Source organism: Apium graveolens, chromosome 4 (assembly GCF_009905375.1).
Source record: "Apium graveolens cultivar Ventura chromosome 4, ASM990537v1, whole genome shotgun sequence".
In the NCBI taxonomy this organism is placed as follows: domain Eukaryota; kingdom Viridiplantae; phylum Streptophyta; class Magnoliopsida; order Apiales; family Apiaceae; genus Apium; species Apium graveolens.
In genome coordinates this window covers 42,685,106-42,707,918 of record NC_133650.1, presented here as the reverse complement: position 1 = coordinate 42,707,918, position 22,813 = coordinate 42,685,106, and the positions used below count along the sequence as shown (strand labels likewise).

The window sequence follows — 22,813 nt, the reverse complement described above, 5'->3', positions numbered from 1 at the left end:
ACACACACACACACCACAAGTTATAGTCTCAGAGATGAATGCCAAAAATAACACAAGTCATTTTATTCCACAATTATAAACTGTTACACCTTAAAAGGGTCTCTGAATAATTTACATATTCCTTGCCATTATTACAATTCATATTATACATAAGTCTGGTTCATCAATAGTTGAAAACCTAGCCTATTGGTAGCTCCTACCTCAGCTACGGTGGCATCAACGCTTCCAGAAAACTGCGGAACGTTTCCTAACCGCTTGCGAATTGGAAGCTTGGTCTTGTTCATCTTTTCTATCTGTTGTTGTGTGATGAAAGAAAAAAGCAAGGGTGAGCAACAAGCCCACCAAAATAATACGTATAATGATTAACAATATATGAGCATTCTTATAGTACTCATGAAAGTCTTGGTCAAGAAGAAATGAACCAAGCTGATATCTTAACGCGACCAAGTCGCAAAATATTCAGTATATATATACATATATACTTTTCACAATCTTTGAAATCCTCTGACATGTATAATATACACAGAGTTCCAGTCTATAACTGTATAAAAGTATCGTTGCAAGGTGATCTCATATATCTAACCTTGTCTCAACGTTTTTCTGAAAATCTTTGATATGCATAAGATAATCATTTACTTGATATAAGTTTAAAAGATGAAGTTACGAGATACTCCAATATACTTATATCTTTCCGAATACTACTTGAACTACCACCGTTCAAGTTATAATTAGTTTCAAAAGTTCATCACACTGATGAGACTACAAGATAAGACTTGAATAGATTCAATCTTTGAATATCATTATAAATAATGAAGTTACGAGATACGTCATTAAGTCCCGATATATATATATACCCTATATATATACATTTCATACACTCTTTGAAAACCTCTGTTATGAAAATTATAAACAGAGTTGCAATATCCAATGAATTTGGAAAGGAGAAAACCTTGGCATAAACCTGATATCTTGCTGATCAGGCAAAGATACTAATAAGTAACCTTTTCTACTAGTAGATGGACGAATTCCCCACTGGTCATCACCCTGGCCGTAATAGGACCTTATGCTGGACTACCACTCAGCCACTTACGCATTTGATGGACTCCCACTGAGCCACTTACACTTTCATGGACGCCCACTGAGCCCATGTTGCTACTGCCGACTCAAATAGATGAACTTACTTCCCGAATGATGGGCAAGTAATCAAGATGTTTTCTCAAAACAGCAACCTCGTCGCGAATGTAAAATACACCACTGAGCCGGATCCCTCAGGTTTTGAGCGAGTATTTAAATCCCCTTTAAAGGGAAGATCTTAAATATAAAAATGAGTTTTGGGATCCGCTCTAACTTTTAAAAATCATTTTGAAGACTCGAAAACACTTTAAAGAGTGTTTGGAGTAATGCTGATTTAATAAAGTAAATCAGTCCCGATATATTAGAAAATATCTGAATATTATTAAATAATATTCCCATAAGGATAATCTCTATATAAATAACTTGAAGTAGAAGTTTTAAACTCATACTTGAAACGAATATTTAATAACCAAAGATATACTTATACAAGAGTACCATCTTTATTTGAATAATCGAAATTAAGTTTGATTATCGAAACATTATTCTTTAATAAAATAAAGAATATTAATTAGTAAATAATCGAAGTCATAAGTCCTCAAATGAATATTCAAATAATATTCAATAAGTAGAATAAACAGAGTCATAAGTCCTCGAATGAATATTCAAATAATATTCATTATTTAAAATAAAGTTATCGAATAAACCTTATTCGATTAATAGTTTTGAAAACTATATCAATATATATATAAATATATATATATATATATATAATATACTCGGGAACATCGACTCCCGGTTTTAGAAAATGTTCACCTTTGGGTCCCCTATACTTAGGGTATACGCAACTACTGCTTATCTCTAGCATAGGTATTATGCAACTAATAAGCATTTGAATTAACAGATATATATCAAGATTACAAAATAGACATGCATATATATACCATATCAGCATGCTTCAATATATCGCAAAATTTGCTAATTAACCAACATGCATCTATCACAAGATAATGCATATACGTATATACATCACAACAACAGTATAACGGGTAGAAAACTTGCCTGAGGGCTCCGGGGTAGACTTAAGCTTAGAGTGGGTCTGGTAACCTATGAACAACAACATAAGCCGAAATTAAACCACGGTCTCTTAAGAAACTAGACTTTAACCAATTGAACCCTAACGTTTGCTTATGGTCATTTCTACGCTTAACAAATCACATAAGTCGTTCCAGTACCCTCGGCTCCACCATTTTTAATAAATTAACCATTAAGGGTTTTAAGGCGATTCTTTCGTGAGTGCCTTACCAACTACCTAATACACTTTACATAAATGATTCATTCTCCAATTAGTCATTTAAGGTCTTTAACCAATGTTTCAAAGTAAGGAAAGGGGGAAATGGTTCGTTCGCGAAACACCGTTACTTAAAACGGTCGTTTCTCCTAAACCGTACATCGGATTCAAGCGTACCACATATCAAAACGGAACTCATAACATGAACTATCTAATCATGGCAATGGTCAAAACTTAACAGGGGGTTCTCGGGTCCTGATGTTATGAACAAAAATAGTCGAAAGTAAATCGAACATTACGACGGCTATGTTTACGCGATTACCAAATTTGTACAACTCCAAATCAATCCACAATCAACCCACAATCAACATTACAACCCAAAATCCCTCCAACCTCACCACATCAGTCCATTACTTCATGTTTTAACCAACTCATTCAATCACAACAAAAGCTACTAACCATACTAAGGTTCATTAACTAATAACCAAGATTCAACCATCAAAATCTCTACAAACTCAACCAAACTTTAAACAAACAAGTATCATGCTTCACATATACTACATCAATCATAACCATTCCTAAATACTCAAAACTAAGCTAGGGTTTGGAGTTTATACCTTCTTGAAGCTTCTTAACACAACACAAGAGCTTTGAATGCCTAAAAGAACCTTGATCCTTGCTTGTATAACCTTAAACTTTCATAAAAATTCAAGAAAACTAAAGTTAATTTTTGAAAGTTACTATTCACCATCTTCTTCCTTGAATTATTGGAAGAGATTGTGAAGGAAATGGAAGCTTAGATTCATAAAATAGCTATATCTATACTTAAGGAACCTTGGATAATTACCTCACCAATTAACAAAGCTTGGAACTTAAATTTGAATTTTTTTCTTCCTTTGAAATGGACAAAGCCGAGAGCACTTCTTGAAAATGGAAGTGTTTTTCTGTTTTTTGATGTTTATGATTTGTTTTTCTTGGTTGACATCCTTTTGTTTGTTTAATTAACTTTTTACCATGGTAAAGAATGAATGGTTCATAATCAACCAACTAATCCCTCTTTTTTTGTCATGCTTAAGTCATCCCCTTATGTCATCATCCCACACTTGTCCTCTTCTTGTTGGTGAGATGACATCACCCTCCACTAACTCTTTGATTAACTCCAAATCACTTGGCTAATGACCGCTGATCTGTTATACGGTTCGCTTAACTTTCATTCTCGTTTGTTATTTGAGGGATCATACCCGGGATCTTATTACTTGGGTTCCTTTAACCTTTTTTAATACATTAAATTCCTTTTTATGATCCTCTCTTATAAAGTGTACAGTATGATTTTCCAACTGGAATTATTAGAGAAAATAAAGAAATGTCAGGAAGATGTAATGGATCAAGATATAAATCGTTTGGTAGGGGAAGAGTTATGCACGCAGAAAGATGACCAAGGTATTCTGAGGTTTTCATCTAGAATTTGGATTCCACCGGTGACAAAGTTAAAGAATGAAATTCTACAGGAGGCACATAATTCAAGGTATTCCATCCATACAGGAAGTACCAAGATGTATATAGATTTAAAGAAGAATTATTGGTGGCCAGACATGAAGAGGGAAATTACGGAATGGGTTAGCAAATGTTATACCTGTCAGAGGGTTAAAGCAGAGCATCAGAGACCAAGCGAATTGCTACAGCCATTGGAGATTCCAGAATGTAAGTGGGAACACATTGCCATGGATTTTATAGTTGGATTACCAAGGAAAAGGGCTAATCATGATGCCATTTGGGTTATAGTCGATAGACTTACCAAGTCAGCTAATTTTCTGCCTATAAATGAAAGATTTTTGCTCGACAAGTTAGTCCTTATGTACCTAAAGGAAATTGTAGTTCGTCATGGAGTTCCAGTGTCTATTGTATCTGATCGAGATCCAAGATTTAATTCAAGATTTTGGAAGAGTTTTTCAAGAATGTTTAGGAACAAAATTGAATATGAGTACGGCCTATCATCTGCAGACGGACGGCCAAAGTGAAAGAACGATCCAGACAATCGAGGACATGTTACGTGTTTATGCTATTGATTTCAAAGGAAGTTGGGACGAGCATTTACCCCTGGTAGAGTTTGCTTATAACAACAGCTATCACGCCAGCATTGGGATGCCACCCTATGAAGCCCTTTATGGACGCAAATGTAGATCTCCAGTATATTGGGATAAAATAGGAGAACATAAAATACTCGGACCTGAATTGGTGCAGCAGACAAAGGAAGTTGTTAAAATTATCCAGAAGAGATTAATAGCCGCACAAGATCGCCAGAGGAAGTATGCAGATCAATCAAGGAAATACGTGGAATTTGAAGAAGGAAGCTTGGTATTACTGAAAGTATCACCGTGGAAAGGACTAACGAGGTTTGGAAAGAAAGGAAAGCTGAGTCCAAGATATGTCAGACCTTTTGAGATCCTAAAGCGTGTTGGCAAAGTAGCTTATGAGTTGGCGTTACCACCGCACATGGAGCACATTCACAATGTTTTTCACGTATCGATGCTCAAGAAATATAATCCAGACTCCAGGCATGTAATAGAATATGAGCCAATAGAGCTTCAGGCAGATTTGTCATATGTAGAGAGTCCGATAGAGATTCTAGAGGAGAGAGAGAAAGTATTGAGAAATAAAGTGGTAAAGTTAGTAAGAGTATTATGGAAAAACCCAAAGGTTGAAGAGTCAACTTGGGAATTAGAAAGTGATATGAGAGAAAAGTACCCTTATTTGTTTTCTTAGGAGATTCTGAGGACAGAATCCTTTTAAGGAGGGAAGGATGTAATATCTGGGATATACCGTGTAATTATTTTTGCTAATTAAATAATTATTATGTGTGTTCAGTATCTATTCTGTGAATTAACTGTTAAGTGTTATTTGTATTTGAATATTTAAAAATAGTATTAATTGAGTATTTCAATTTTTATATGTCCAAAATAAAATATAAATAATTGTCATATCTTCCTAACTATTTTTATGTTGATTTATGAATTTGTATGAATCATATGAAATTTCTAAAATCTTTTTCCGAGTATTTAAAATCTATTTTATAAAAACGGGAACCAACCGACGTCAACCGTTGTTACGTTTTTGGAACCCGAAACTCTTCCGAGAACTCCTTTCTAACCAAATTGTAATATTCCGAGCATTTTCCATGTTTCGACTTTTTCGATCCGGCGTACGGTTTGTCTTGCGCGGGTCCCGGCGCAATATTTTCGATACAGTATTCGTTTCAGTAAATCAATAAAAACCCGTATTTTCGATAAATGGGAGCTTTTTATTAAACTATCACAATTATCACTTCGTAATACGTGTAACCAGGCGCTGAGACCAAGACCGCAGTACAAATTGTACTGATTTGGATAATTATCCCAAAAACCGATACCGTTTGGATCAGTTTTTACAAATAAACGTACCATTTTATATCCGGAATGATCCAATGGGATACTAATTTTCCGTAAATATTAATAGCCTTTTACCATATTTTATTTCGTATCAAAATCATTTGCAGGCAGATAAATATATAATTTTACAGAGAAAAATCCTATATTCATAAACTGTTTCAAGAATCAAACCAACTTTTGAAGATGTTATTGATCTTTGTTTGAAAAGCTCGAGTACTGGATTTAAAGGTCTTGAGAAGCTCTATCAGAATCTGTAATCCATACACCTGCAGAATCAAATGTTTAATTTCTAAAAATTTATTTATTTTCGAATTATTTTTATGAAAAATATGAATTTTTGTTTGGATGATTGTTTGTATGATTTGATGATTGCATGTTGTAGAGCTTGTTTTCCTGATGATTTTGGTATATTATACGTCTGATTTGGAGTTCAATAACATGTTCAAATTTGAGTTTGATTTTTGAATTTTAAAATTAGGGTTTATAATCCGTATGAATGTTTTCAATTGAAATTTGGGGGTTTTTGATTCAAGGGTTATTAACTGTTAATTTATAGTGGGTTGTGTTCCTTATGAAATTTGCAATCGATTGATATATAGCTCGTTAACAGAGGATGCTTGAATCGAAGGGAGTTGTGTTTTAAAGATTTACGATGTTCGCCGGAAACCGGCGATGTTCTTGGCCAATTTCCGGCCAGAACAGGGATGATTAGAATGTTTTGATTGCATGAACAAGTTCCTGGTGTTGTGTAGTGTTGATCTGGAGGTGTTGGTGGGGTGAGGACGTCGGGATCGTCTTCTCCGGCCACCCCTGATTTTCCGGCGACTGGAAGTGCAAAATTGCAGTTTAGTCCCTGTAGTTTTGAAGATGGTGAAGTTTAGTCCCTGTAGTTTGCAAAGTTTTTAAAAATAGGATTCCTGTTTATAAAATGTTTAAAAATCATATTTCCTATTTATTTTTATTATAAAAATTCATTTTTAATTTCTGAAAATTCTAAAAAAAAATTAGTATTTCAATTCCGAAAATTATTTTTAATTCAAAAATAAATCTGAATTAATTAGTTAATTAATTTCAGTTAATTTTTAATTGATTAATTGGTCAATTAATTTGAAAATTAATTGATTAATTGATTTAATTAATTATTAATTGATTTTAATTAATTATTTAGTTAGATTTAATTATTTAAAAATGATTTAAAAATTTCGAAAAATAGTTTCGAGCTTTAAAATATTATTCTAAATTATTTCCAAGGCTCGATAATTATTATAAAATTGTTTCGGAGCCAGAATTGGCCAGCCGAACCCTGTTTATTAACCCGAAATTGATCCAACGACCCGTTTTAATTCCGAAAAATATTTTAAAAATTATTTTAAATACCCGAAAGCCTATTTATAACCCGAGACTTCTTTATAAATGATTTTTCATTGATTATGTGATGTATTATGTGTTATATGTGACTTGTTGATTGACTATCGGTCTATACATTCGGTGTTTACTTGATTATTGCATAACTTTCAATCCGTTAATCGGATTTGGGTAAAATGAAGGGTAGATAGAAGTATGTGTTGAATAAAATCCTATGAGTTGATGATTGATAAATGCTTATAATATGTGAGCAGAAGAGGCAAGACGTAGGAAAGGGAAACAGGTAGTTGAGGAGTAAAACGATTGTGATTGGAAGCGAGTGCAGGATAGTAAGCTAATAACAGGTAAGTGTTCTGAACTTTCTCGAGATATTGTAGTACTTGATAGTCTTGTTGACATTGCAAGTGCTTTGAAGCACAGAAACCTAAACCCTGATTTCAATTATTATTCTTGAGCCATGAACCATATTCTTTCTAAGCAATTGATTATTGTATACCCAAACACGAACCGCAAATCTACGATACTACTCCACAAATACATACAAACTAAATACCAAGCACTGAACTGAATTATTTTATACTCAACCCATGGTATCTTATGCTTTGAAAGACCAAATTCTTGAAACCCTGAAACAGTGATTCCTTTATTATCCAATTCTTTCATTACCCAACATCCAAGCCTTGAAAGTACCTTGTTGATCCACACAAGGGTTGAAACCTGTTCATTATTAAACACTCACTGTTGTTAATGATTCTGATTATTGTTTATTATTGTTTAATTTTGTATTATGTTAGAATTGGATTGTTTTTAAAAAATTGTGGACCAGATTCGTGGTCAGACCATATAATGGTCAAGTTAGGCCAATGTGTGCCTTGGATCCAGTAGTTAGAGCAATGCTGTGTGCTTTGCTCGGGGTTAGTGCGTGACTGATCAGCAGCATAACCTTGGTTTTAAAATAAAAGTATAGTATCCAATTCTAAATCATAATCCATTGTTCACTTGATATCATAACCATATTTACTTGATGATCATTATTCTCAGTTTTGTCATTGTGACTTGCTGAGCTAGTTAGCTCATTTGTGCGATTTTTTTTATACTCTTTCCAGTTAAAAAGGAACCAGTTGGTAGCAAGGATCCCCAGTCCAGTGCGAGAGCTAGGGATTGAGGCTATTGAAGCTGAGCTAGTAGGCTTCTTTTGGAATAATGTAAATTTTTAAAAGTTTGTAATATGTCTAATACTCAGTTTGAGTTTGAATGGTTGGGATTTAATCGGTATGTAATATATTAGTATGTTTGGCTTGTGTGCATACTTTAACCTGTTGCGATCCGTGGTAGTTGGTAAGTAGGGTCACTGCATATTATTATTATTATCTTTATTATTGTTATCAGCAGGTTGTAAACAGTGTGTGTGTGGACCCCAAACTTCTGACCCGGGTTTGGAGGGTGCCACAGCTGGTCTAATGATGCTAGACTAAATGTCAATAATCTTAGGCATAGAATAGTCCATCAAAGCCTTCGAATTTTCTGCTTGATCACCCATAGCTACTACAATTGGCTCTTCAACTTTCTCTTCTTCTTCTACTTTCTTTTCTTTCTCAAAAACTTCCCTACGAACTACCATAAGTTCTTCCTCGGCTTTATCCAGTGTTCTCTTACGAGTACGCGAACGCGTATGCATACACCCTCGCTAGATCACCTGAAATAAAACAAGGAAACAAATAAGTAACAATATACGAGTCAATGAACTTTAACGACCACTGATGGAAAGCACATAAACTAGTAATTAACACTGCAGTCCTAGATAATGGCGCCAAAAACTTGTTAGTCGCTAAACACGCGCTAATAATACACGCAAGTATACGAGTTCGTAAGTAGTATAGAATCTTTTCTAGTTCGTTCCACAGAGACTGTATTGGTTAACTATCTAAATTACGCACCTAAGCAACAATGTATGGTTATTATTCAATGCTAAGACTATAACAAAGTAAGGTTGATTATAACTAAGAATTACGCTAACAATTATAACTAAGAGAATAAAATAGACTGAGTTAATATATATGACAAACATGGGATTCTAACTTCATTAAGTACTTCATTCAATAGCCTTATTATTCTCAACCTTAGCATGCAATGGTGATGACACTAATCAGACAACATGAAACTGATAAACGCCAACTTTCGTTGCACGAGTACCATTCTACCAGACATCCACAAAAGAGATAGAAGCTGAATAGGAACCAATTATATTGAGACCCTATATGTCTATAGAATTTGACAACATAATGGTTTAAGCACAAGTTATCTATTGTGATTACATAGGGCAAGTAAGATGGGTAAAATTACCTACGAATCATGAATAGCAATACATGAACCTATGCTAGAATGGCAAGTTCTAAATCCTTAAATTCACTTTCGCTTCATTAAGAATTAACACGCTATCTTATAAGTTTGCGACGCTCACAAGATGAATAAGCACAACCATAACTAGGATATCATACAATTACCACATACTAAGGCATCAAACAATTTAACTAAAGAAATCCATAAATAAATCCGCTAGAACCCCACGATAACGATTAGCCCATAATCGAACTCATCGCCAATGTGGGTTCCAATGAAAACATCATATTAAAAACATAGTCTCTATACGAATAAATAAACCAAAGTACATACAAGAATATAGGTTCAAAAAAACAAGAAACAAGCATCCAAATTACAACTCAAAACAAAGATTCTCAAGAATAAACTAGATCATCTTCTCCTTTATTGAGTTGTGCCAAAAGATCTCTTGCCGTCTTCTCCTTCCCTGATGTCTTGAAAACTCTGAATCTCTAAATTATATATCTCTTAATAAACGAACTAAGTTATGTTTATATAGCAGTCCATACACCCCAGGAGTCCAGAATTTGAATTGCAAAAGAATCAGGATTTTTAATTCCCGACCCAGCGCGGCCGCGCGCTTCACCAGGACTGTCACCTGACAACTTCATGAAAATTTTTCATCAACAGGCAAGCCTGGCTAGAAAAAACAGCCTCTGAATAAGAGGAAGGAACCGCTGCGGGGTTATTGCTTGGATGATGAGAATAATATTCCCAGTAAAAGGTACGGCAGCTCTCAAATTGGTAATCATCTTTTCTTTCATGTTTTTATTGTGTTGCTTGGTTTCTGCCCTTGCTCTCCGCTGTTTAGTTTTTTAATGAATCCTTCAGGTTTTCAGGCCAGCCTTCCTTCGAAGAAGCCACACGTTGATATGGGGAGGAAGCCCCGTCAATTTTCAAGTTTCCGTGCTAACCATTCTTCAAAATAACCACCCGTTGATCAACATCTCTCCAACTGGTATGTATCTTGCCTTTGCCTTAAAAATTTATGTTTGTTTGTTGGTGTTCTCTGCCTGTCTTCTCCATGTGACTTGGCTCCAAAAAATCTGTTAATTAGTTGTTGTTGTGAATGTACGCTGTAAATTTTTTTTAGTTGAGTTTTTCAGGTTTTGATGGTGAACCATAGGTTGGGGCCGGTGATTGTGATGAGGAATTGGACCATGTTAATTAATATTTAGGGCGTGAAGTCAGTGTTTGAATTATGTTTCTCTCCACGGTGGTCGATTAACAGAGATCATTTTCTGACCAACATTTTTTTGTCAGGCAGTCATATGGATTTGCGTAGGTCGTGTGGGGGTTGGGTTCGTTGGAATATAATTGAACACAATGTGGTGGCTATTGCTCATGACATAGGTTAATATTTGTTTTTTGGCTTTTGTGCCCCAATTTATGATCTATTTTTGTGCAAGGTATGCATTCTTAAACTATTGTTTTATTATTGTGTAGAGTATTCCTACATAGCGGATTTTGAGACTGGTCAGATCGATGGTGACTCAGATGGCGGTGGGTAAATTTAAATGCAATTTTTCACGGAAGATTAGTGTTCATGCAGTTATCTTTGTACCTTATGAGAATTTTTTGTTTACTTCCAGAATCCGGAGAAGAATTTAATGGTGAAAATTTTGAGGAGTGCTCCGTAGCTTATCGTGATGGTGACTCGGGCGGTGGTAGGTTAAATTTTTTGCACTTATTTTTCACAGGAGATTGGTCCTCAATCATTTATCTGTCCTTCTGACATTTTTTTTGGCTTCCAGAATTTAATTAGGGATTTAATGCTGAAAATTTAGTGAGGTTGTCTATAACTTATCATGGTATAGTGATGTTGTAGCCCCATTTTTTTTATTTCGTTCATTTTTGAAGTTTTTTATTATCTATAATTTGTGGTTAGTATTTTAATAGCTATAAAATGTTATGTTTGGGTTCTTTGAAATTTTTTTTGCCAAGTTTGGATTACATTATGGACTGGGATTATTAATGGTCTTCCTGTGTGTTTTTGTACTTATTTTCGCAGGAGATTGGTCCTCAATCATTTGTATTTATCCTTCTGACATATTTTTATTGGCTTCCCGAATCTGATCAGGGATTTAAAGCTGAAAATCTAGTGGGGTCGTCTACAACTTATTGTGGTATAGTGATGTTGTAACCACATTTTTTTCTTTGTTTTCGTTCATTCTTGAAGTTTGTCATTTTCTGTAATTTATGGTTAGTGTTTTAATAGCTATGAAATATTGTGTTTGGTTTCTTTGATAAAAAAAGGTTTGCAAATTTTGGATTATGTTATGGATTGGATTATTAGTGCTCTTTTTGTGTGTTTATTGATAACTTCTACGGGTTATGTTTTTGTGTAAATTAATCTTTGTATAAATTAATTATATTTGTCTTACACTGTTTACGTGATGCAAAATATCTATAAATTTCAATATGTGCAATTCTCTGTTGTAGCCTCGTGAAGTTTGATATCGGATATGCGTTCCCGGAGTAAATTTGGGTTTTTTTAGGGATGCCTGAATTGTGATATTTGAGAATAATTTTGCAGTTATCCAGGAATATTCAAGCCTTGGACATCCTAATGTTCAGTATGAGCATTGTGAGGCTTGGATGTGGAAGGAGGAGCGGGTCAATAAATCTGTTACACGTGGTCAGCCAATTTTCTCAATTTATTGTGCCAAGGTTAAGATCAAGCTCCCCAAAGAGAAGCCAACTCCTGCGTTCCTTTGACGGTTTCATAATGATAAAAAAAATCTAGAAGGTTCAAGGATGGGATGCGGCTTTACAAAAGCCTTTTTGATTTTACATCGACTGGGGGCAGAGTTGTCCATACTGTGAATAATGGTGGTGCACCTTACATTTATCGCCTGAATGGGAAGAATCACCATCTGTTCGGTTCGTTGATTCGTGAAGATGGTGAGGATCCCAGATTTTGCTAGCTGTATATTTATGAAAAAGAAACTAAATTGAGAATAGGTTGTGATAGGTTAATGTCATTGGTGGTAGCGAGGTTGATGCTGAGATTGTTTGATGTTTATTGGATATGCTACATGAGACTAATGAGTTGGTTAAGGAATTCCATTCTACACGGGACCATTATAGGGAACATGACGGCAGATTTGGATATTAGGCTGAAGGTTTCTAGCTCTGAGAGTGGGCGGGAAAATAATGTTGGGCCTTCTGATGAGGTGGATGGGATTATGGTCCATGACATGAATGAAACTGATGGGTCTTGTGATATTATAATGGACTCTCATGTTAGAGGACTCGAGAGGATATCTGACATTCATCCTAAGCTCATGGCTTTGCAATACCCCTGCTATTTCCTCATGGTTGTGACGAATTTCATAAAACAAATACAGTTTGGCAAGGTGGATAGTGTGTCAGAGAAAAAAGGCAGATGATCTAATGAAGGAATATTATTCGTATAAGTTCCAGGTGCGTATAAATCAAGGTGCATTTTTTTTGGGTTTAGTTTACTGTGTAATGTTAGGAAATTTTGATGTTGTGCGTCTGCTGATTGGTGATGATTTGAGTTGTAGCTATGACACCGCGTCTGGGTGGCCGTGTTTACCAGTAATATATTGTTGATGCTTTTTCCATAATAAAGCAAGCATGCCTGTGGAGGTTTCGTACTAATCAGACTACTTTGCGGACTGAGTTATACAGTAATATACGATAATCGGTGACACGCGGTCACTCTGAATTATCCAATATGGGTAAAGGATTTATTCCTCCTTCTGGATTTATAGGATCATGGATATATATGCAGCAAAACTTCCAGGATGCCCTTGTTGTTTGTCGTTTTATAGGACATCCCGATATTTTTCATACAATGACTAAAAGTCCATTATGCGATGAAGTTGTTCAAATGATGAAGCTGTTGCCCCAGTGCTCTCCGCAGAACTTGCCTGATATGATGGTGCGTGTCTTCAGGTTGAAGCTTGACCAGCTGATTGATGATATTAAGAAAAAATTACTATGGTACCTATCTAGGGATTAAAGTTTTAAACTAATCTTTAACAGTAATTTATGTCGATATTGTTTCTATTGGCATGACGTTGATGTTTTATTTTTCTGACAGTGATATATGTAGTGGAGTTTCAAAAAAGAGGGCTTCCACATGTGCACATGTTGATATGGCTGGATTCTACCTCTAAACAGAATCTGCAGGAAAATGTTGATAATTTTATTTCCGCGGAAATTCCTGATCCAGAGGTGGATCCTTTTAGCTATCCTACAGTGACAAAATTCATGCTGCATGGACCTTATGGGAAAGAGTGGCCAAGATCTCCATGCATGAAACAGTTTAAGTGCATGAGGCATTTTCCATAGAGTTCAGTCTGAGTTTGTTCTCTATTTTACTGTATTACAGTTAGCCACAATACATTGCATCACCACACAATAATTTATTTTGTAGGTACTGTGAGTCGACCACGTTTGACCAGTCAGGGTTCCCCATCTATAGGCGAAGGAAAACAAATATAACAGTGAGGCGGGGGAAAGTTGATTTAGATAACCAATGGGTTGTTCCTTACAACCGTGATCTTTTGGTCAAATATCAGTGTCATATTAATGTCAAAATCTATGCTCATGCCCGTAGTCTTAAATACCTTTTCAAGTATTTCCTTAAAGGTCATGAGAGGGCGACGGTGGAAATTAGAGGGCAGAAAAGAAAGTTGAGCATTGGAGAGGGGATGGATGAGTATAAGGATGAGATACAGTCATACTTTGATGGAAGATACATATGTGGGTGTGAAGCTGTGTACAGGTTGTTTAGGTTCAATATTCATTACAGGTGTCTTGTAGTTGAGCAGATTTCATTTCATTTGCAGGGTAGAAAACCGTGTACGTTTCGTGCCAATGAGCCATTGGCAAAGGTTGGCTCTAGGGAAAGGGAAAATGTAGTGAACTGGAAGCTTATTTTATACTGAATGCGACCGATAGTAATGCTATCCAGTATCTCTATGATGAAATACCCCAGCATTATGTCTGGAATGATGCTGATAGAGTGTGGATTCCAAGAAAGAGGGGAAAGAAAATTGGGAGATTAGCTTATTCACATCATACTTCAGGAGAAATATAGTTTTTACATCTTTTGTTGACAAAAGTACGCGGTGCGACCTCATTTGAGTCATTGAGGATTGTGAAAGGAAAAATTTGTGCCAATTTTCAGGAAGCGTCCATGGATTTTAGATTTCTTTATGATGACAATGAATGGAATCAGGTTCTCAACCAGTGTTTTGAAATCGGATTTCCCGATCAAATCCGTCAGTTGTTTGTACACATTTTGCTTAACTGCAAGGTGACTGATCTGAATGCTCTATGGAATGGTCACTGGGTCGATATGGTTGATGACCTTATGAAGAAACAGCGAGAGATAACAGGTAATCCGCATTTAATCCTGAATGAGAAGCAACAACAATTTTACGCGCTTGCCAGTAGGTATTTCATTTGTTTTAATTTATGCCACAAAATGTTAGGTACATCTATGCATAGCAGTTTTGTGGGTTTTATCTATTTTTTCTATATCCTTGCAGAGGTCCACAATATTTTGAAGAGCATTGTGAGGTCCCTTGAGGATTACACTCAATTGCCACAGCCGCCGCATAGTTATTTGGATTGTGTCTCAATAATCTCATTATTGAGGAAACAAGCTATAATATTACCGAAATGGAGAGAGAATTTCTAGACCTGTACTCACATTGTAACACTGAGCAGCTTGAGATCTACAACGGTGTCATGCAGTCAGTTAACAAGGGGGAAGGGGGCATGTTTTTTGTATATGGTGGTGGAGGTTGTGGTAAAACCTTCTTGTGGAGAACAATTATTGCCAAACTAATGTCTCGCTGTAATATTATTCTTCCAGTAGCCTCATCTGGGATAGCGGAAACTCTAATGCCTAGAGGTCGGACCGCGCATTCAAGATTTAAAATTCCTATTATTCTTGATGAGCATTCTATGTGCTCGATATCTCATGTGTTAAATATAGACGAGTTGATAAAGAGAACCAATCTGATTATTTGGGATAAGGCGCCAATGCAACATCGTTACTCTTTTGAGTGTGTTGATCAATCACTCAGGGATATTCTGAAGGCTGTAGATCCATGATGCTTTAATATGCCATTTGGAGGGATTATAGTTGTCCTTGGTGGTGATTTCCGCCAGATTCTGCCAGTTATTATACGAGCATCGTGTGGTAAAATTATTTATTCATCAATAACAAGATCAAAGCTTTGGAAGATTGTGAGGGTGTTCAAGCTCAAGCATAACATGAGGCTGAACAGAGGAAACAATTTGGAAGACGTACAGAGTTTAAGAGATTTTGCAGCGTGGGTTTTGGATGTAAGTGATGGGAAAATGGGGACACCAAATAGAAGAACTGATGGTGAAGGTGGAGATGATATTTTTGTTCCAAAAAGCTTTTGCCACTTAGGTTCCAAAATTACTGTTAAGAGTATGATGGAAAATGCATTCTCAAATTTCACGCAGCATTATCAGGATCCAGACTACTTAAGTGAGAGAGCAATATTAGCTCCTACAAATCAAACGGTTGGTCGTGTTAGCAGTCTTATTGTAGAGAAGATTCCAGGTTAGCTGTCATCGTATTTTAGTGTTGACACAGCTAAGGATTTCCCTGGTTCGGTGTCTGATCAACTTTTGTCATTCCCTTCTGAATACCTGAACTCTATCACTATCCCTGGTTTGCCCCTTAACGAATTAAAACTGAAAGTGGGTGTTGTTGTTATGCTGATGCATAACTTAAATCAAATGTTGGGCTTGTGTAACGACACAAGGATGAAGGTCACCAGGTGCCTGGATCGGTGTGTTGAATGTGAGGTTATTGCTGGTCAGTTTAAGGGTACAAAACATTTCATTCCGAGAATAGAATTATGTCCAACTGAAACTCAATTGCCATTCAAATTATTTAAAAAATAGATGCCACTACAGGTTTGCTATGCTATGACCATCAGCAAGGCTCAGGGGCAGTCTCTTGAAAATGTGGCTCTTTTTTGCCAAAAGGGGTGTTTACTCATGGATAATTTTATGTGGCAGCAAGTCGGGTGACGTCACCCCAGGGCCTGAAATTTTTTATTCAGGATCAAGATGGGAACATCACAAATATTACTCAAAATGTTGTGTATAAAGAAGTGTTCTACAATTTACCAGTTATTTAATTGGCGCTTCATGCATTGCACATTCTATGTGTTCTATGTACTAGAGTAGGAAAAGTAGGTTGTATTATACGTTTTTAATAGTTTGGATAATTGACAATAACCTACTTTTCATAACTTCCCTTTTTCATCATATAATCTATTTTTTTGCCGATGAAGTTCATCGTTGGGTTTTATTCTGCGTTAACTTTTGGTTGTCTTGGCTGATTCCTGCCTTTTATACTCCTTAGTTTGTCAAATGCCAGAAAACATTTTCACAGTTTAGTGTTGGACCTCTGTTGGAGGTTGTGAGATGAATAGTGACTTTAAGGCAAAATAATTCTTAAGTTTGTTGTTACTAAAACTAAAATATCTCTGTTAACTGCAAGAGCATCAAAAATTAACTACATGTATCAACCATGGTTACCTAAAAAGCAGATATTCCCTACCTACTGTATTATGGTCAGGTTTTAGAAATATCTTACTTTGCTAGAGAATATAAAACAGGACTTAATCAGTGTCACAATCGGGTAGAAGGAAAAATCAGTCTCTTATATTCTTTTTAAATATCTGTTCCAGGGCTTTTTTTGCTTGGCTGAGTTTGAGGGTCAGCTATTAGGTGGGTACAAGATTAAGGTGCTATTTTGTTTTCTGTCAACTATCCTGCTAGGTCAAAGAGAGTAAAGGTAAGATCTAATGCACTGCTACAGTTCCAGTAAAGAAAAGTTTTACAGTTCTGGTTTCTTTAAAAATATTCTTCTCCTCAGACTTCTTGCTGCGTTTTAGTATGATGCTACAAGATTCCTTCATATAAAGTTTTCCGTGGTCTCTCTTTTATGTTTTACAGATAACAACAAATTATGTTTTGATGGCATTCTACAAGTATGATGCAGTCCAGGTGTTGGATGACTCAACGGATAAATGGAAGCTGAGAGTGAGGGCGCAAGCTATTTGGAAAGACATTACGAGACAGACAGGAGAGTTTAGGGGCTTTAATATTATCTTCGTTGATGACTATGTAAGTTAGGTTAAATCAAAATTTATGTTCACATGTAGTTTTAGCCCGGTTAATTTTAAAATGTTATTGACATAAAATTATCTGATGTGTTATTTTTTGTAGATGACTTTGTAATCCGGATTAAATATAAGATATGACTTATTATTTATTATTTTCCAAGTTCTATGTTTTTCAAAGATCACAATTTTTTTGAACACGTAGTCTTAGCCCCCTTTATTTTTAAATATAATTGGCATAACTTTAGGTTGATGGGTGTGTAAGTTGGATTAAATATAAGATAAAACTTATTATTTGTTGTTTTCCAAGTTCCGTGTTTTTTTGAAATAACACAATTATTTGTACACATATAGTCTTAATCCCCTTTATTTTCAAAGTTATTTGGCACAATCTTGTCTGGTGTGCTATTTTAGATGTAACATGAGTTTCCAAGGTTTGTTTTTTATATAAGTTGACAGATTATATGAAATGTAGGGCTGTAAAATTCATGTCTTCATGTCAGCACAGCTGAGACAGATGTTTGAGGAGAGACTGGAAGAGGGGATGGTGTACAGCCTTAAAAATTTTAAAGTTAGGATGGACAATGGAGATGAGACGAGAATGGCCGTTAGAAATAGCAAGCAGATATCTTTTATATTTGACACTAGGATGGAGAAGGATCTGGCTACACTCATGAAAATTTCAAAATAGAGCTTTAATTTTTTCAGCTTGAAGCAGTTGGATTCATTGAAAAAGGACAACAGATACTTGACAGGTGCTTTATTTGATGTTCGTTAGATATGAACATTATTAATATTATTTGTACCTTTTCCTCAACTCAGATCCCTATTCCTTGCAGATGTCATTGGTGTGGTGTAGGACGTGCAACCAAGGTCGGTTTATGTGAAGGAGTCAAATGAGAAATCACATGTCGTATTAACAATTTCGGATGGAAGGTAATACCACATTTGTTGAATTATGAAACCGTTGTTGTGTTGATACTCAACCAGGCATGGGATAATCATGCTACATTATGTAATTTTGTAATATCAGGACTACAGTGAATGTGACTTTCTTTAATGAATTCGGGGATGAATTTCAGAAAGAATATGACTAGATAACAGACAAGCCGGTTTTCATTGTTATCGCTTGCGAAAAAATACGCGAGTGGAAAGGTGGAAAAAAAGTTTTAATTTTTCTGTTAAAATACAATGGCGGGGAAGAATTATGTAACGCTGGAAAACTATGTAGATGTTTTGTATGTCACCAACTTTCCAGCGACGCGATTTTACCTCAACCTTGATAATCCTGCTGTGGAAAAGATGGAAATGAGGTATTATTGTTGGTTTTTGTTTTTTTATTGATAGATATTGCTTATGAAATTAGGGTAGGGCTCTATGTAGAATTCCTGTGGCTGTTAATAACCATTTAGCTTCACATTACTGTTAAGGATTGTGCTATTTCATCAGATATAAGGATCCAGGTTTCTATGTCATGGATGTCGATGATGATGATGATGATGACACAACTGAGATCCCTACTATGAAAGTTAGTGATATTCAGAAATTAGATGAGCGCTATCTTTAGGTAAGTCGATGTTAAGGATTATGGACGTAAATGACATTTTTTTCCTATTTTTTAGTTTGAGCGCTATGTATTGCAGAAGCTGGTTAGTTTCCAAGTATCGGTCAAAAAAATTGATAAAAAGAAAAATTGGTATTCGCCTTTTTGTATCAGTTGTGAGAAAGACCTACACGAGGTTGGTGGTCTGTATCAGTGTTGCGGGAGGACATTTGAATATCCAGATAGAAGGTTAGTCCAGTTTATTTTCAAAAATACATTATATGATTAGGACATGATACGACTTCTGTATATTTTTTATTCAGGTTCCGTCTGTACAGCTTGTGATTAGATGAGAGCGCAACAATCCCAATTGTATGGACTGATCACGAGATCAGCTATCTTGCAGGAAAAACAGTATATGATGTAGATGCGGATATCGCACAGGTTAATTTTATTCCTTGGTTTTCCTGCTATTGTGCGTGGACTGAGCCACAATCTATTACTTTACTTTGTGTTGTCGTGTTATTATAATTTTATCCTTCTTTTGAAACTAATTTTAACAATATTGCCTGCACTTCCTTGACCTTTTTTTGTCTGGAATCAAATAATGAAAAGGTATTTGACGCATATACTCAAATTCTATAGCTTATTTTTTTACTTTGGTACTCCCGCTCTTCTGTATATACCAGGCCATAGTACAGGTGTTAAGTTTCTATTGCTCCCTCAGTCCATCAATCCTTTTTATATAATATTGTTGTAATTATTTTAAAATAATTTTTGTGTTCTTGGTACAGGTTCCAGGTGTGTTGTACATCCCGCCCATACTCAGAGCTTTTGGGAAAAAAGGAATACAAAATTATGATTCATACTGAGGAAAACTTAAAGCGTGGATCTAGGTACATCATGCCACAAATATTTCAAAGCCTGTGAAAAATTCAGATACTCATTCTTCTACTTCCACGGCTCAGCTTCTGGTACAAACGCCTGTCGTCACTAATGTGATCTATTTGTGCCTTGATTATTTGATTTACACTGGATATCAAACATATTGGAAAATTTAAAAATTTTGCAGGATAAAAATGACAACGGGCTTCTGTCCCTGATGAATTCTCCTTCAACGGAAAAATCAACATATTGCACTAGGCGGATGACCGGGGATGAGGCTTTGGGGAAGAAGATCCAGAGTGAAGTTAGGCAGCCAAAAATTTGGAACATCAAAATGGAAAAGGTATGTTACCACCTCTTGCAGAACTGACCAGCCCACAATGAAAATCAACTTGAATGCACAAATGTAAATCTGATACTGTTTTTAAATATTCTTTACAGGGTAATTGAGAAGCTCAGCAGTGTCCGTGTACAGGGCTGGTGCCACACAGATTAACCTTATTGTAATAATTTTGTGTAGTATATGTTCGGCCGACAAATTTAGTAAAGCACCTGGACATTCTCTGCTTATTCTGATACATTTTTTGTTGTATCAGTACTTTTAGTATCATATTCTTCAAATGGTTGATTTATGTGACATTTTTTCTTTTTAAAACATTAAAAACTATATCGCTACTACTAAAATGATATTTCTTGCAAGGAAAATATTTTGTGTAGGGGTATAAGGGCGTTGACAAAAATATCAGCTCCAAGTGAAAGGAAAACCTTTTGTTTAGGGGTATGGGGATGTTGACAAAAATATCAGTTGCAAATGATCAAAGCAGTTTAAAGTAATCTAATTTTATCTTCCTATTGTGCTCCTTACCAATAATGACTTATTAATCTATATATATGCTTTCCTAAAACACAGTAAAAATACAGATTTCTGCTTTAAAAAATATGATATCTAAAATATCTCACCCATATGTAATATTATGGATTCTACTACCACCAACCAAGACTGTGATATAATTACCCAAACTACTGTCATTTTTTACCCTGAGACAATATCTAAGTTAGCTCTATCGGATTGCTGAGAGTGCCTTCAGTGTCAACATAAGCCTGTGAAACTCCGAGGAATGTTCAAAAGGGTAGGTCAGATTGGAAAGTTAAGTTGGGATTATCAAAGAGTATCAAGGTATCATTGAAGTAAGGATTACTTTCAGAGGTTACAACATCATTCTCTTAAATATCAAGGTGAGTTTTTGTTAAATTTTTTGATGGTAAACATTATCAATTTTTGTTCCTCATTTTTTTTGAACAATGTCAGAATTGTACGATGCATGCCTACATGCCTCATAATCTAACAGAAAAAATGACATGCCTTATACAATTGTGGAAAATATACTTGATTAAGAATTTCCAGGTCAAGGAATATAGGGAGTATGACATGTATAGGCCTGTATAGATGGATAGACAAATCATCATTACTCTGGATACAAGGGTGAAGGAGTTGGAGGAGAGTGAAATCTTTATTCCTGAGAATTACTTTGATCTGTTTCAGTATGACGACCTCAAGGAAATAGCTCAGAAAAAAGATTTATCTTGCAGGTTTCATCCCCAGAAAAAATGAATTATGTATGCTCTCTCTTCTGTAGGTAATTAACTCCTTTCTCTTTCTTTGAGATATTATTGGAATACTTCATAAGGTACCAAAATGTAATCATCCTCCAGGAAGACAGGTCCACATTAAGATTAAGATACCAAATGGGAGGTTGGTTACAGAATTAATATAATATGAAACTTGATCTGTAATAGTGCACATGATTTGTAAAATTTATCTGTGTTTCAGAAAAAATATCAATGTTACATTTTGGAACACGTTTGTGGAACCGTTTGAGCTAGTTGTTTCCCAAGACTTAGAACAACCATTCATAATCATCATTGCTGGTGATAAAACTACAATATGACAGGGTTACTATTTCATTTAATCTAATGACATAATCAATTAATGTGTTGTGGGGCTAACATTGAGAAAATTATGGATCAGACGAGTTGGATCTTTGCAACTACTCACCAACTCAATTTTACCTGAATTCTGAAGACCACGGTGTTTCTACCTGCGGAAAAGGTGTAGATTTATTCATTATTTCCATCGGAAAGTGTTTGATATGAGTCGCTGACCGTTTATTGCACATGATGGAAGAGTCTAATTTTACAAGACTAAGGTTTGCCCAAAACAAAATTACAGCTGTACAAAATTGCTGAGATCAGGGTTTTGTCATACGATTTCATTCAGATATGTTATGAAGCCTTGCTATCATCCGAGTTCTATTTTATTTCCAAGCAACTTTCATGAAATTTTGTTATAGAGGGAGGTTCTCTTGCAAGGGACGGTAAAATTGGTTGAGCCGACAAAGAATTGGAAAGAAAATGTATGTACTTCATGCTACTTAGGAACAGAATTTAAAAATGGTGTTGACTTTTGCACCAGCTGTGAAAGGGAGGTACCTAAAGTTTTGAAGAGGTATATGGACCATCTTGTCTCTTAATGCAACATATTCATTTAGTTTAAAAAACATTCAGCCTTAATTAATTAATCTGGGGGAACAAGTTCTGTATTTCAACTGTGATCAAGAATAATACTAGAGGTCTTAAGGTTCTTTTGAAAGATCGGGAAATTCGTTTGTTCATAGAGAAAAATGTTGAGGATGTTAAA

The 22,813-nt window shown here is 35.4% G+C and overlaps 2 protein-coding genes and 2 long non-coding RNA genes across 6 annotated transcripts; all 4 read left to right on the top strand.

The window, feature by feature from the left end:
• The first annotated feature begins 12,626 nt into the window (after positions 1-12,626).
• On the top strand, positions 12,627-15,630 carry LOC141718518 (uncharacterized). Its single transcript, XM_074520899.1, has 8 exons — positions 12,627-12,915; positions 13,013-13,095; positions 13,292-13,441; positions 13,684-13,841; positions 13,940-14,399; positions 14,747-14,906; positions 15,060-15,145; positions 15,241-15,630. The coding sequence occupies exons 1-8, from the start codon at positions 12,627-12,629 to the stop codon at positions 15,628-15,630; spliced, it is 1,776 nt and encodes a 591-aa protein (XP_074377000.1).
• A 9-nt stretch (positions 15,631-15,639) lies between these two features.
• On the top strand, positions 15,640-16,116 carry LOC141718517 (uncharacterized). The gene has a single exon (XM_074520898.1). It carries the CDS (start codon positions 15,640-15,642, stop codon positions 16,114-16,116), a length of 477 nt encoding a protein of 158 aa, XP_074376999.1.
• A 1,158-nt stretch (positions 16,117-17,274) lies between these two features.
• Positions 17,275-18,439, top strand: LOC141717391 (uncharacterized). The gene is made up of 3 exons (XR_012573628.1): positions 17,275-17,359; positions 17,521-17,691; positions 18,163-18,439. It is a non-coding gene; the product is annotated as an uncharacterized LOC141717391 (long non-coding RNA).
• An 84-nt stretch (positions 18,440-18,523) lies between these two features.
• On the top strand, positions 18,524-20,743 carry LOC141716724 (uncharacterized). Of its 3 annotated transcripts, XR_012573313.1 has the most exons (7): positions 18,524-18,623; positions 18,721-19,254; positions 19,405-19,479; positions 19,554-19,674; positions 20,025-20,204; positions 20,303-20,458; positions 20,557-20,743. It is a non-coding gene; the product is annotated as an uncharacterized LOC141716724 (long non-coding RNA). The 3 variants fall into 3 exon arrangements; XR_012573312.1 differs by having other exon boundaries at positions 18,530-19,254; XR_012573311.1 differs by lacking the exons at positions 18,524-18,623; positions 18,721-19,254 and having other exon boundaries at positions 19,266-19,479.
• The last annotated feature ends 2,070 nt before the right edge of the window (positions 20,744-22,813 follow it).

Bases quoted from the DNA above. Each gene is read 5' to 3' on its own strand.
- LOC141718518 (XM_074520899.1), top strand. From the start codon at position 12,627: ATGACGGCAGATTTGGATATTAGGCTGAAGGTTTCTAGCTCTGAGAGT. The intron at 13,842-13,939 runs GCATTTTCCATA...TTTATTTTGTAG, and splicing joins AAACAGTTTAAGTGCATGAG to GTACTGTGAGTCGACCACGT. The intron at 14,907-15,059 runs GTAATCCGCATT...ATATCCTTGCAG, and splicing joins GAAACAGCGAGAGATAACAG to AGGTCCACAATATTTTGAAG.
- LOC141718517 (XM_074520898.1), top strand. From the start codon at position 15,640: ATGCCATTTGGAGGGATTATAGTTGTCCTTGGTGGTGATTTCCGCCAG.